This window comes from Curcuma longa, chromosome 21, assembly GCF_044706935.1.
Source record: "Curcuma longa cultivar G26 ecotype Majalengka, Jawa Barat chromosome 21, ITB_CL_G26_1.1, whole genome shotgun sequence".
NCBI lineage: Eukaryota > Viridiplantae > Streptophyta > Magnoliopsida > Zingiberales > Zingiberaceae > Curcuma > Curcuma longa.
In genome coordinates, this window is record NC_133881.1 from 5,747,724 (window position 1) to 5,761,905 (window position 14,182).

General features: G+C 37.9%; 2 protein-coding genes, 1 long non-coding RNA gene and 1 pseudogene across 6 annotated transcripts; 3 read left to right on the top strand and 1 right to left on the bottom strand.

The window, feature by feature from the left end:
* Positions 1–1,293: 1,293 nt before the first annotated feature.
* LOC141815095 (uncharacterized) lies at positions 1,294–2,501 on the bottom strand. The gene is made up of 3 exons (XM_074703052.1): positions 2,154–2,501; positions 1,380–2,102; positions 1,294–1,299 (listed from the first exon to the last, which is right to left on the bottom strand). The coding sequence occupies exons 1-3, from the start codon at positions 2,499–2,501 to the stop codon at positions 1,294–1,296; spliced, it is 1,077 nt and encodes a 358-aa protein (XP_074559153.1).
* Positions 2,502–4,555: 2,054 nt separating this feature from the next.
* On the top strand, positions 4,556–5,706 carry LOC141815096 (uncharacterized; annotated as a pseudogene).
* A 300-nt stretch (positions 5,707–6,006) lies between these two features.
* LOC141814230 (uncharacterized) lies at positions 6,007–7,312 on the top strand. The gene is made up of 3 exons (XR_012600466.1): positions 6,007–6,188; positions 6,991–7,083; positions 7,233–7,312. It is a non-coding gene; the product is annotated as an uncharacterized LOC141814230 (long non-coding RNA).
* A 1,947-nt stretch (positions 7,313–9,259) lies between these two features.
* LOC141814816 (small glutamine-rich tetratricopeptide repeat-containing protein 2) lies at positions 9,260–13,905 on the top strand. 4 transcript variants are annotated; one of them, XM_074702767.1, is made up of 5 exons: positions 9,260–9,529; positions 10,187–10,325; positions 12,441–12,472; positions 13,331–13,437; positions 13,594–13,905. In XM_074702767.1, exons 1-5 carry the CDS (start codon positions 9,281–9,283, stop codon positions 13,640–13,642), a joined length of 576 nt encoding a protein of 191 aa, XP_074558868.1. In that variant the 5' UTR covers positions 9,260–9,280; the 3' UTR covers positions 13,643–13,905. The 4 variants fall into 4 exon arrangements, with proteins under 4 accessions (XP_074558868.1, XP_074558866.1, XP_074558867.1 ...); XM_074702765.1 differs by having other exon boundaries at positions 13,331–13,417; XM_074702766.1 differs by having other exon boundaries at positions 13,331–13,402.
* Positions 13,906–14,182: the final 277 nt, after the last annotated feature.

Consider the following 14,182-nt stretch of genomic DNA (forward strand, 5'->3'; position numbering starts at 1 on the left):
CTCCTCCTCGCCGCTGCACAGGCCGCCGCCGCTGCCATAGCCCAGACGCCCTTCTCCTCTCGCAATCCCCTGTTGCCTAGCTGCCGCCGCACGCGCTGCTCAGAGACGCCGCCTCCTTCGTCGGCAAGCCTAAGGACAAGTTGATTAGGGTTTTCTTTAGTAAGTATTTTGATTTGTTGTTGGGATTTGTCAATTCCCCTAGCTTGTTCTACTCCAGTGTTAAGAATTTATGAATTTGGTTCTGTGGGATCTCGGTTGGGCCCGGAGGATGGCGGAGGAGCAGCGACGATGGACCTCCTCCAAGTGCTACCGCGATCTCAGGGGGGGCTCAAGCCCCCCCTCGCCCCCCCTTGGATCCGCCACTGCCCGCTGAGCTAATAGCCCGATAGTTTGGAGATACATAGGTGTTTTGTTAAATGTAAGCTCCTTATTGACCCTGTCTTAAATCCATGGCGCTAGCTATAAGATTGATAGATTTGGGATTGACCAAAGTCAACAGCATAGATGGAAGACCACAGTCAATGATCTAAGTGAATTTTGTTCCAATGATTTTGCTTTATTACCTTTATACTGTAGATACATCATCCGTCCGGTTCTATTCGATGCATTGAATTTCGTTCGTTGGAAGCTCAGCCCACAAATTAAAGTTTCCAATCCTCTTTCTGTGCTGAGCTGTGGCATTGACAGAGAGACACTTGTTAAAACACGATGAAATTAAAATATCTCCACAATGGTATGATATTGTCCATTTTAGACCTAAGTCCTCATGGCTTTGTTCTTGAGCTTTCCCCAAAAGACCTCATCCCAATGGAGATATTTTCCATCCTTTTAATCCCATGATCTTTTCCATGTGCTTTAGATGTGGGACTGGATCATGGCTCATCCGGCGGTTAGTCCGATGAAGAGCGACCTCGCTCTGATACCACTTGTTAGTACCGATGGAATCAAAATATCTCCACAATGATATGATATTGTCCACTTTGGGTCTAAACCCTCATGACTTTGTTCTTGGGCTCTCCCCAAGGATATCCGCATCTCCACAATGGCATGATATTGTCCACTTTGGGTCTAAGCCCTCATGATTTTGTTCTTGGGCTCTTTTGAGATCCAAGAATAAGGTCAAGATTCTTGGATCGGGTTGTAAAAGTTGCTAGTAAATCCTTAAGTTTTTGAACTTCACCCTTAAGGGTGGAGTTTTCAGTTTCAAGTTTAGTTTGATTTTGGGTTTGTTTAGTTAATGTTTGATCTTCAATTAATTGCTCCTTAAGGTCTTGATTTTCCTTAAGGAGATGGTCATTCCTAGATTCAGATGCAAGTAACTTTTTATTTAAAACAGAAATAATTTTAAAAAAAATTTCATTGACCAAATCTAAATATACCTTAGTCGAGCCGTCCGAAAAGAGTCCGACCTCTTGGCTCGACTCGTATTCGGAATCCTCGTCTTGCTCCGAGTCTGATCCAGGTCCAGTTGCCATCAGTGCGAGGTAGCTCGAGTTCTTTGGTGGTTCATCATCCGAGTCGTCTGAGCTTTCGTCCCAAGTAGCTTGAAGAGCTTTCTTCTTTTTACTATTCTTGGGTTGATCCTCTTTCTTGTAAGGGCATTCATGTTTGAAGTGCCCCTTTCTATTGCAGCTGAAACAGGTTATGTTGCTTTTGCCTTCTGTGCTAAAGGGCTTCATAATCTTTTGAATGTCCCTCTTGGAGAATTTGTTCTTTCTTCTGGTGAACATCTTCCTTACCAAGTTCACCAGTTGTTCTTCTTCATTAGAGTCTGAATCTGACTCACTTTCAGACTCTTCTTGAGGCTTGTTCTTTGTTTTTCTTTCTTTTGATGAACCTGCAAACAAAGCAATACCCTTCTCGGCCTTGGCGTTAGTCTGTTCGTGTAATTCCAATTCACAAAAAAGTTCGTCTAAATTAATTTTTGAAAGGTTCTTAGAAATTTTGTAGGCATCTATAATAGATGCCCACAGTGAATTCCTAGGGAATGCATTCAATGCATACCTGATTATGTCTCTATTTTCTTGTTTGTGCCCAATCAGGTGGAGTCCGTTCAATATCTCCTTTATCCGAGCGTGGAGTTGGCTTGCAGATTCTCCTTCCTGCATTTTTATGTTAAATAATTTGTTTAACAATAAATCCCTTTTTGTTACCTTTGCATCAGAGGTGCCTTCATGTAGTTTGATCAGTTTATCCCATAGCTCTTTGGCTGACTCAGTTGGGCCGATCCGGTTCAGCTCCTCCTTCGTTAATCCGCACTGGAGAGTATTCTGGGCTTTGTATTCAACTTGGGCCTCCTTCTTCATGGTAGGGTTCCACCTCTCTGGCTTGAGTGGAACATTGTTTCCTTCGTCCATTGGCGGTGTATAGCCTGTTTGAACTGCGAACCACTGATCTATGTCGGTCTTCAGATAGACCTCCATCCTTCTCTTCCAATAGGGAAAGTCTTCCCCATTGAAAAGAGGAGGACGAGCGGTGCTATAGCCTTCGCCTTGGGCCATTTAGATCTTGCACACACGAAAAAAAGCAGACAAGAGTCCCAAGACTGGGTCTTGGATTAGCAGTGCGGGAAGAGGTATAATAGAAAAAAAAAGACTCGAATGGTGTTGCACCAGATTCGAGTAAAACCAACGAACGAAAGAAAATAATCTAAACTCAGGCACCAATGCCTAATTTAGATTGTGCAAAAAAAAACACAAAACACGAAAAAAAATATGGATCTCCCCCGGCTCTTACGGTGGTTGCACCGATTCAGAGCAAACCGGGCTCTGATACCACTTGTAGGATCGAGTACACGTGAGAGGGGGGTGAATCACGTGACTTTTTTTTTTTTTTTAGAAAAATCGTGCACAGCGAAAAAAATAAAAATAAAATAAATGACAAGTCAACACGAAGATTTTACTTCGTTCGGAGTCGTCGACGACTCCTACTCGAAGGCCCAGGTCCCTTGGACCTTTCCTGTGGGCAATCCACTAAATCTCTCTACCAGAAAAAAACTCTGGTAGAGTAGGCGAATACAATAAGAAAAAGTGTGACAACCCCACACTTTTAACTTTTAAATAAGTGAAAACAATAAATATTAAAAATAACTTTTTCGTTACCCAACAATAGAAAATTCTCGATGAGCTTGGATGTTGGGGGTGATCTTCCGGCAGAAGTTCGACGTAGTCGTGTCAAAGCTCGGGCTGCTGCAGAAGAATGACGTTGATCGAAGTTGTATGATTCATGCACTGACCAAGGCTTTATATAGAAACTATTGAGTTTATCCAGATCTGCAAATGTTTAAAAAAAATGTAAAACTTGATCCACGCATTGCAGTTTATCTTATCCAGGATTAAAAGATAATTTAAATAATATTTATTTTATTCTCTTTAAATATTTATTATAAATAGAAATAATTTTATCATTTAATAAAATTTCATATTAACAAAATAAATAATAATGAAGATTAATTTTATTTCACATGCAAAATTAATTTTATCCATATACCAAATAAATCATATAAAATAGAGTTAGTATAATGATAAAATATATTAAAATACAGAATATTTAAAATTAATTAGATCCTGTCACTCCAGACCAGGATCTAACCAGGACTCAACTTAGATCACCCAAGTGGGTCTAAGTTGGACCGCGCCTAAAGTCCAAAATTGGACTCGTCCTCACTGGTTCGCTCCTCCAGTGACTTACCTCACTTACCTCGTGCAGCTCTACTTGACTTCTTAACCCACCAGGACTTCCTGCCAAGGCTCAACCACCCTGGTCTTTCTGCCAAGTCTCAACCAACCAGTTGTCAGGCTCCGCGGACCCAACTGGACTTCTTGCCATGGCTCAACCACTGGACCAGCCTGGTGTCTGGTTCTAAGTCTTTCGACCCTGCACACTTAGTAAAGAGGTTAAACCCACAACAAACCTAACTTTAACTTATTTGTCATTCATTAAAACTTGAGTTTGACCGTTAGTGCAAACTGCACCAACAACACTTTCTCACTACTAGAAAAATGTTAATAGACAACGCCCCAAAGACAACGGTTTTTAGCAAAAGCGTTGTCGTATTTCAATTTACAACGTTTTTAGTCAAAAGCGTTGTCTTTTGAAATCAAAAGACAACGTTTGTACAGAAAGCGTTGTCTATTAGTGTTTATTTTGGGTCAACCACAACACTTTACAAAAGCGTTGTCGAAAACGTTGTCTTTTAGCAGGTTTTTTGCCAAAGACAACGCTTTTAAAAGTATTGTCGTTTAGTGTTGTCGTTGAGGGTTTAGAGGGTTTATATCTAGATTTTTTATCGGGCGAGTCCGCGATTTCGTTCGTTCGTGAGTACGCCTCCTCTTCTCTTCTTCAGCCTCTAGGCCCGTGCTCCCCTAGTGCTCCTCCATTCCTGCAAGTTTCAAGATTTCCTTCCGTTTTTTTCTCCTTTAGGTTTTTTTTCCTTCCTTGCTCGACCTCCTCTCTCGCCTCTCCCCGCTCCTCCGCGGCCACCCCCCTTCACCCGCCTTCCTCGAACTCCACCGCGCCCTCCTAGCCGACCTCCGCGCCATCGCCCGCGTCGCTCTGCTTTTTGTAGCGCTTGCTCTTTCGTCTTCACCTCGGAGCCATGGCGGAGGACCTTCGGCTTCCTGCTGAGCTCCTGGACGACGGTTTTTTCCACTGCTTCTTCGTCGACGACAACGACAAGGTGAGAAATTTTGTGGTGCGGATTAACCCTCCGTGGATCTTGATCTTGGCATCTCGCCGTGGCGGTAGGTGCGGGATCTGCTCGATGAGGCGACGGGAAAGTGGGCGGCAGAGGCGGAGCTCCGGCGGTGGATCCAACACCAGCATCGGCTCCCGAATCAAGCGAGGAACCCTAGCCCCTTTCTTGCCCATCGTCAGCTGTAGGCGGCTCGAGTGCGTTTTGTTTTACCTCGGAAAAATTGTCATTTTCTCCGATGGATCTTTAATGCCGAAACCCTATTGCTTCGGGTCCGGCACCTGAAGCAGCAGCAACTACTGCAGCAGCAATTCTGGTTGGAAAGACAAAGGAACGCAAAAGGAGTCGCCGACCACTGCCCTAGCTTTTCTCCTTCCCGGCGTGCTCCATTTCTTGTCCGGCATCAGCCCCTTCCTGCTTCAGGCACGACAGCGGTCTTCCTTTCCAGCTCCGGCGCCAGAAAAGAGCCCACCGGCACCGGCGTCTTCCTCCCCCGAACGTCCAACAGCAAGCCCCAGCCGCAAAAGAAGTCAGGTAAACCTCATCCCCAACACCAATCAACTAGCCCTCCAGGTGTTCGACCATTCCTCCCAATGAGTTACAGATTACACATTTCTTCGACAGTGCTTCTTCCAAAGTTTTCTCAAAGCTTTTCTCAAAGTTTTTCGAATAATGCATGTAATAGGATATATGAAGGAGTTCATTTTTCAAAAGTTATCGTTATCATAAAATTTGATGAACCATCTCCTGCAAAGTAATATAGTGCAGTAGAAAACTCAAATGTAGGGCTAAATGGTTGCATGCATTTTTTTTTATCTCCAGGTAAAGTCTTTTGTTGATATAGTATTATGTTGTTGAAGTTGGAAAAATGATTGTTCACTACGAAGTGTAGGTACATATTTGGAATACTGTAAATTGCAAATGGATGTCTCTAAATTCACCATACAGGAGCATTTTTTGGTCCTTTTGGGAGTTGCAGTCATCAACTGGATCTTGTTGAATCAAGTATGTGAAATGATTTCGGTAGTATTTTGAAGTTGACACTAAAAGGAGTATCTTGGGTTCTGCATTGTGTTGTATTCTTAAATGAGGGTCCTAATTTTAACAACATACTTCCTATATGAATCTGTGTTACTTGTTAAATGCTTTTTTATGCTAGAATTGTTGCACATACTTTACTTTAATCAAGACATTATTATTTTTCATCTGTTTTATTAAGCATTGTATAATCTCTGTTGGTTAAACATTATCATATGGTCCATTATTTGCTTTACTTGTCTCCTGACTTTGGAATACAAATATTCTGCAGGTGTTTCCATTTGGATCAGTTCCATTGAAGACTTACCTTCCCGATGGAGATATTGATCTTACTGCAATTGGTTATCCAAATTCTGAAGATGCTCTGGCAAATGAAGTATGGTCTGTTCTTGATGGAGAAGAACAGTACAAGGATGCTGAATTTGAAGTAATGGATGTGCTGTGTGTTAATGCAGAGGTTCTTCATTCTTTTCAAATTTGGTTTGTTGGTTTGTTGACATTGAAATAATCATAATATGTTTTTCTTACAAACTTTTAGCTGCAATCTCTTTTCCCAGGCAATCTCTTTCATCTCCAACAATATCTGGACATGCAGTTCTCTTTTCCTAACGAATTGTTAGGAGATCCAACTTTTTCTCCCTAAGAGGAGCTCTAACTATCCCTTCTCCAGTGGATCCATCTATTTGTATGCTCGTAACATACTGGGTTAAACTATGTGGTAGCTTAGGACCTGTTAATATGTAGTTATCCATACAGATCATGCATCTCTGATGATACTATATTTTACCTGAAGATGGTTAGATATCTATTAATTGCTGCAATATATGGGTGGTGGGTATTTGAAATATCACCATGGAACCTTTACTTGTAAGTATTGAGCTAGTTATTTACAATCTCCTTTTCTTAATAGGTCCATATCATTTAGCTAGCCCTAGGTTGTTCGCGTCTGATTTTCTGTCAGGGGGTTTATTTTGTTAAAACAATGAAAACTAATGATGACTTGTTCTATGCACTATGAGGTTTGGTGAAGCAACAATAGCTATGATTAAGTGACTTGGTTTTTTCTCCTTCTCTGTCGATTATCTGTGTTTACTACACCAACTCTGTCACAGTGTGTGACACACAATGGTAATAAGTATCTGTCTTTTTTTCCATCATAAGAACTGTTCACTGAAGCAAACATATTTACATGGATATGCTGATACCTGACTGTTTGCTTATCATGTTTTGATGATTGATGGTTGGTTTTATCATGGCAGGTCAAACTTGTTACATGTCTTGTCGAGAACATTGTTGTGGATATATCCTTCAATCAGATTGGTGGGCTCTCTACTCTTTGCTTTCTAGAGAAGGTACAAATAAAAAGCTAAAAGCCTTGATAGTACAATATTGGAATCAAAAATTGATTTTCTCAAATAAAGTTGATTTATATGCTTAGTTTACATCTTTTTATATGATCTATATTGTTGTCTCATAAATTCAGATTTGTTGCTTGTTATAGGTTGACCAAAAAATTGGCAAGGACCATCTATTCAAACGCAGTATAATATTGATAAAAGCTTGGTGTTTCTATGAGAGTCGGATTCTTGGTGCTCATCAGGGTTTGATAAACGCAGTATAACATTTATGTTGACTTACAGAGATTGTGGAATCTATGGCATCTTGTCCAACAACAAGAGGACAGATTGCTAATATGAGAAAAGGAAAAGAAAAAATTGAATATGCTGCCACTGATGGCACTGGAGAGAGTTGTGATGGTAACACAGGTATGAGACAAATGATTGCAGAAATTGAAACTATCGAAAGAGATGGACTACGATCAATAGTACTTGTTCCAAATCACTTCAAATAAACTATTTATCATTTTGCAAAGTCAGTGTTGATTGTTTTTCCAATTAACTTAATCTATATGTGTGTTCATAGTTTAAGGTTGGTCTTTGGCAGATGGATATGCTGTTACTTGGTGATGCACTTGTTGTTACTTGGTGCTGCTAATGTTCTGATGCACCTGTTCTATTTCTGCTGCTGTTGGAGGATATTCTGTTGCGTTGAAACCTTTGTTATGGACCTATTGCTGTTATGGAGCTTCTATGTTGGAAGTTGTAACTTGAATTTGTGTTATGAACTTGTATAAGTTGTATGTTATGAATTTGTGTTATGAACCTGCTGTAAGAATGGTTTTTGTGTAAATATAAGTTGTATGTTTTGTATGTGATTTAGTAAATTTTGTAGCTAATGGTTTTGTATTTATAAAATATATTATTTCTTATTTACTGCTAAAAAAATCAAAAGACAACGTTTTTAAAAACGTTGCAAAACCCAAGCAATTTGTAACAAAATTACAACGCTTTTTAACCGTTGCAAAATGTGTTGTCATACCTATTAAAAATAACGTTTTTAAAGCGTCGCAAAAAACGTTGTAATATTTACAACGCTTTTTCTGCGTTGCGAAGGTGTTGTCGATGTTAACAACGACAACGCTTAAAAAGCGTTGTCGTTGAGGGACCCCTTTTACAACAGGGCCTCTTACAACGCTTTTTAACCTACAAAGACAACGCGTTTTTCGCGTTGTCTATTAACATTTTTCTAGTAGTGTTACTCCATGGCACAAGTTTGGTTAGTGGAGTTGGGGTGTTGATCTTTCTAAAGGTTAAAGGAAGAAGAAAGAGTTGTTTGAAAACGATTTGATTGGTCTTCTATCGTCTCGTCATTTATAGATCATTAAGATAAGTCTATTGCAATTTGTTCATGAATTATATATATGACTTGATTCAGAACAACTTGGTTCCCTTTTTCAGATTCGATTGATTTGTCGGTCTCGGTTCTATAACTAGACTAGAACCCTAAACACCAAGATGGTTCCAAATCTTAGATTGCAAAATCTTCACTTTAGTACTTGAGCATGACCAAAAGAGAAGCTCACTTCACTTAGCAAGTATAGTGGTCTATTATTCGATCATGATGGAACTTTGTCGCGGAATTTTGCACCTATTAAGCGCTAAGAAAAATTAGGTCTTTGAGTAGATCATATCATTCACATGACATAGCTCGAAATCTCAAAATCGGGGTCATTGGGACGGAATCTACTATTATTATTAATATTATTATGTAGCTTAGCTTTAACAATGCATCAAAAGAATACCAATGCGAGACTAACATAAATGAAAAATAAATTCAGTGCAATATTCCAGCATATCTTTTCTTGATTATTAAAAATTAATGAAACAAAAACTAATCAGGAGAAAATAGATAAAATTTGATTTAAAATGAAGAGTAACAATGTTAGTTACTATATCTGGCTGATAATGCACAAAGAAACAGAAACTTAAAGTATTCACATGATCTAATTTTTTTTTTTAAAAAATTTTGGTTTAGGTTTGTAGAGCGTAAAGGGCTACTTTGATATTTTTTTAATTAAAATTAAGAAATTTGAGGGTTTTTTTTAACATTAATAGAAGTATTGGGACATTTAAAAAAAAAACTTTGACAATTGGAGCGTGTCGAATGAATGTTCCCGTGACCGTGAGCCGTGAGTGAAAAGTGAAAAGCATGAAGATAGTCTGGAAGAACAAGGCGAAGGCGAGCGGCGGAGTAGGCGGGAAGAAGCGGTCTCGCTCTCTTCCAATAACCCTCAATCCAGATCTTCCATTCGATAAGGGAGAAGACGAGGCCAGCACCGCCGCAGGAGGCGAGGCTGACAGTGAAAACCTCAACGACCGACAAGAAGCCCTAACCAATGAAGATCGCATCAGGAATCTCGTTGAATGCTTCCGTTCGCAGGGGAATCAGCTTGCGGAGGTAGCTTATCCTCAAATTCCGCCTCTTTTTCTCAGTATACTAAACGAAAGAATCATTTCTCTTGTTGATCATCATTTTGTTTGTTTGAAACAAACATCCGTTCGAGGTTCTTTTTTATGCTCTAATTTTGTTATATTGGGTGCTATGGCAATATGGCTTACTTAATTCCGGTCTCATTGGGGAAGAAAATTGTTTGTTGGACCTCTAGTTTTTTGGCACATATTTTCTTCTTTCTCTGTTAATTTAACTAATAGAAGTAGTTTCATTGCTGTACTTCCTCTCTTAACTTTTGTACTCCTTTTCAAACTCTTGGTTACTAGTAGGATTCTGTATTTCTTTATTCCACAATAACAGAAATTTGGAAGTAATTAGCCTCTTTTAGGCTTTATTTAATTTTTCAATGTCCCAAGAGCAAGAGGTTAAGTCTGAGGCTCACTAATGTAAAACTAATCTCAAGGTTTCATGAAGAAAAAGGAAGTTTGGGAAAGCAAAAATGCAGTGCTTAATTAAGAATATTATTTCACAAGAGAGTTTTTCTTCTTGTACTTTTCTACAAAGAAAGTAAATCAAGCTATGACTGTAGGAAATAAATGGTTACTGCAAATTTTTTTTTTTTGAGGGGAATAAATTTCTAGCTTGTTAAAATTTTGACTTTAGGATGGAAAATACCATGAAGCTCTAGGAAAGTGGGAGGCTGCAGTGTCCTTGGAACCAAAAAATGCAGTATTACATGAACAGAAGGCACAGGTTTTACTGGAAATAGGTGATTCATGGAATGCTATAAAAGCAGCCACACGTATGTTCCAAACCTTCTTATTCACGATCCTTGAAACTGAAGTATGTGCTGCATTTCGCTGTGTTATTTGAGTATTGGTCCAAGTCATCATTATCTTTTTCTCTGAATGTATTGTGCATATAACCAAGCCTTGTAGGTTTTTGCCCCTTCAGTGGATGTTTGATACTACTCTCTAATATTTGTCATTCATAATGCCATTTTTTAATGTGAAATAAGAGGAGAAATGCGTCAAGAAATCACAAGATACTTGTTTTGCACTCAACCAACCCGAATTTTGATTTTCTCTTAGCTTAGAATAGTTTACTACTTAAAACTGAATACTAGGCAAGCAATTTGCATACTACTATACACCTAGAAATTATCATTGTTCAAGTAACAATTTCGTTCAGTTTGAAAATTTTCATAATTCCAATCTACAACATCCAGTATTATTTCCACATTTTTCGTTTCAGGATTATCACATTCTACTAGCACCTGTTATTAATTGTTGAGGCCTCAGCTTCATCCATTTTTTGACATTTATTCTTTAAACTTCAAAAGAATATTGATAGGGCCATTGCTATCACTATTACCGTTAGGTCGTCATAAATAATTGTCTTAAACATTACAACATGCTCTGTAGCATTTATGAGTGGATGTTTTTGAATGAATAGTTGGGCGATGATACATGGTGCTAGTCCCATAATAAATGCCTTTTACTTCCTCTCTTGTCAAATGGCAATTGGCAAGTAATGGATTGAAAGAGAATTGCCACGAGTGCAATAAAAGCCTCCAAATTCAAAACCAAATTCACCACAAATTGCACATATCAAATCAGAGAAATTGATTTCAGAACCATCAAGAATGGTACTCCAGCATATTGTTGTAATCAACGATGAATCCAAATTACAATATAAATTTAAATGCAACAGCATGAGTTGTTAAATATGGCTACCACATGGAAGTTAGAAGTTATGCAAAATCAATAAGCATAACAACAAAAAATCATACCCAGAAATATTATAACTTCGTGATATTTCACATAATATGGAAAAGAGCATACCTTGATCTGCACTTAGTTTTCTAAGAAGAAAAGATAAAAAATGATCTACGAATAAAGGATAAGAAATTGAAGAAGACAGTTTCTGTCTTTTGATCCCTTGCTTGATGATTTAAATTGGAACAACCTATTTGTGAAAATTTGTGTGTATTGGGGTTAGAGAGTGGACTCTTAAAAGGTATCCCATCAAGATCATCAAAAGACATGCCATATTAACTGACATGTAAAATTGTTTGTGTAAAATTTGTGTATTAAGATTAGAGAGGATGCTTAAATGGTAACTTTTGATCAAAATTACCAAAGGCATCTCATATTAACATTAACTGACATGTAGGCTATTAAGCCATTTATTAAAATATCATATGGGTTATAAGAAAGTGAAAACTGCTTATTGCTTATTTGTTTGAACATGCAATTGTAGTTGTGTTGGTTTTGTGAATTTCCTTCAGAAATTGCTTATGAAAAATGCATTTGATGATAATTTTTTGTAATTTTGGGGGAAGCTCATATATCGTTTGTAAAACAGATAAGTTTTAATTCATAGAGAACTTAAAAAGAATATGATAATTTTTTTATCTTCCTTTTCAATTTCCATTTTTTTTTGTAAAAAGAAAGCTACAAAATTTTCTGTTGGTAGATATAGGTTGCTACATATATGCCCATTAATGTAATTAAAAGTCGACAGGAAAGTGAGATATAGTAGATCAACTGCATTATATATACCTGATAATTTTGACAGAACATCACAGTAAGTCCAACAGTTAGTAAACCATCAAGTGCATACATTATAGTCTTTCTTCGTGGTCATCATCAACAGCAGCACCTATAGTTGTCTGAAGTGCTTGGGGTAGGCTACATGGTTAAGGTAGGCTAAATGGATCTTATCTCTCCATCAAGTTCTATGCAAAGCTACAAGTGTATACTTAATAGCGAGAATGTAATATTCATGCCATTTTTTCCGTTGCTCTTTTTGTTAGGGTGCCTTTTTGTTTTTTGCATTTTGTTCATGCTTGAAGTATATGTATGCACTTTTCAGCTCTACAATTGTAAATTATCCTGTTTGTGATTGTTTACAGAAGCTACAGAGTTGGAACCTTCATGGTGTGAGGTATGTGACTCTTAGCATAAGAAGTTTCTTTTGTTTTTGGTGTTTATAGTAATAATTAGGCATTCTGTTTGAACCTGGAAAGTTTTGAGTGGGATAATAGTAAGTGGCCTTGTCATGCATACTAGTTCTATTCTTGTAGCCTTTGAGCTCCTTGCCGCTTTGAATTTTTCTTGATCTATGCATTCTGGTTCCACACTAGTAAACAGAGAAAGCATTTCTTGAAAAATTTGTTTCTCAGTCAACACATTGGTTCAATTGGGCTGTTGATGAACAAAACCTAGTTTCAACGCTGAAGCTGCAGCAGTCTTCCATGGTGATCCTACGACAATGCTTCAGTGAGGTTGGTTGCGAAAGAGTTTCAAATAAACCAAAAATATTGAAACCAAAATAGGTGGCCTACCTAGAAACAAAGATTAAATCAATGCCTTCTTTACTGACGAATAGTTTTTAAAGTACATAGGTTTTACTGAATATCTGATTTTGAATCCTGCTTTGAGGTAAAATTTTCAGATAACATATATGGAAGCCCACAACTCCCATTTCTAATGGTGGATTTCAAACTCAAAACCTTGGCAAAACATATTTTTACTCTATTTTATTTGGACTCGGTACAGATCAACTATCTGGCACAGTTTGTAGAATATTTTACACAGTGATGAGTAGAAATTTTAAGTGTCTACTTAGAAAGAGTATCTGACACAAATATGGAGGGGGCTAAATGATGAGTCTAAGTGTCATAGTTTTACCTGAGGCAATTTTCGTAAAATTTTCCCCCTCAACTGGATGGCTTTATTTCAACTTTCATAGTTCTATCAAAATAACAATGGTTTAAACATAATCAAGTATTTATCCTTGCAGGCATGGCTTACCCTTGGTCGAGCACAACTAAACTTCGGTGAGCCAGATTCAGCAATTGAAAGTTTTGACAAGGTGCTTGAAATCAAGGCGAGCGCAACTTTCTACTGGTTCATTCACCTTAACTTGCAATCTCAAATTTCATAAATATGCTTCATCGTGATTCCAACGAATCTTCTCAACATGACTGTCATGAAGAAGCACAATTCAGTTTTCATTTTTCGTTAATGGCTTGATTCTAAGGCTCTAAAAAAAACTGTCTGCAGCCAAATCACGAAGAGGCTTGCGCCGACAGGAACACCGCAGTTCGTTTAGTGAAGAAGCGAAAACTACTTCAGGCCTCAGGCTTGAATGTTGCTGACAATAGATATAAGGTCACAGATAAGGTTGAATCAGTCTGATCTCCAAGTTAATAGATTGCTATACAGCATAAAGTGGTAGTTGTAATCTTGTTACTAATGCAAACGGGAGTTTTTAGCATAGCAAGCAGCATCTTCCTGACATTTTTTTTTTGTTTGTTTGTGATTTATATGTTGATAATTTTGTTCAACTTCCTAATGGCAACCTTATTTATTCAACGGAGAACATTTGGCAATGCCTCGCATTTGGCGATTCCGGCTAATTTGTTTGCTTATTTTTTTTATTATGTTGGTTAATTTAAGTCATGTGAAACCTATGACTGTGGGAGGGGATCGAATGGTAGTGGAAGTGACATGAAATGATTGATAGTATTAGTATAGTGTATTAACGAGTGGATTGGTAGTTGTATAATTGGTTCGTCTGCATATATGTGCTATGTTATTTTTTTCACCTAGTAAAATTTTTATTTTTGTGAATTTCTATTAAAGAAAAAAA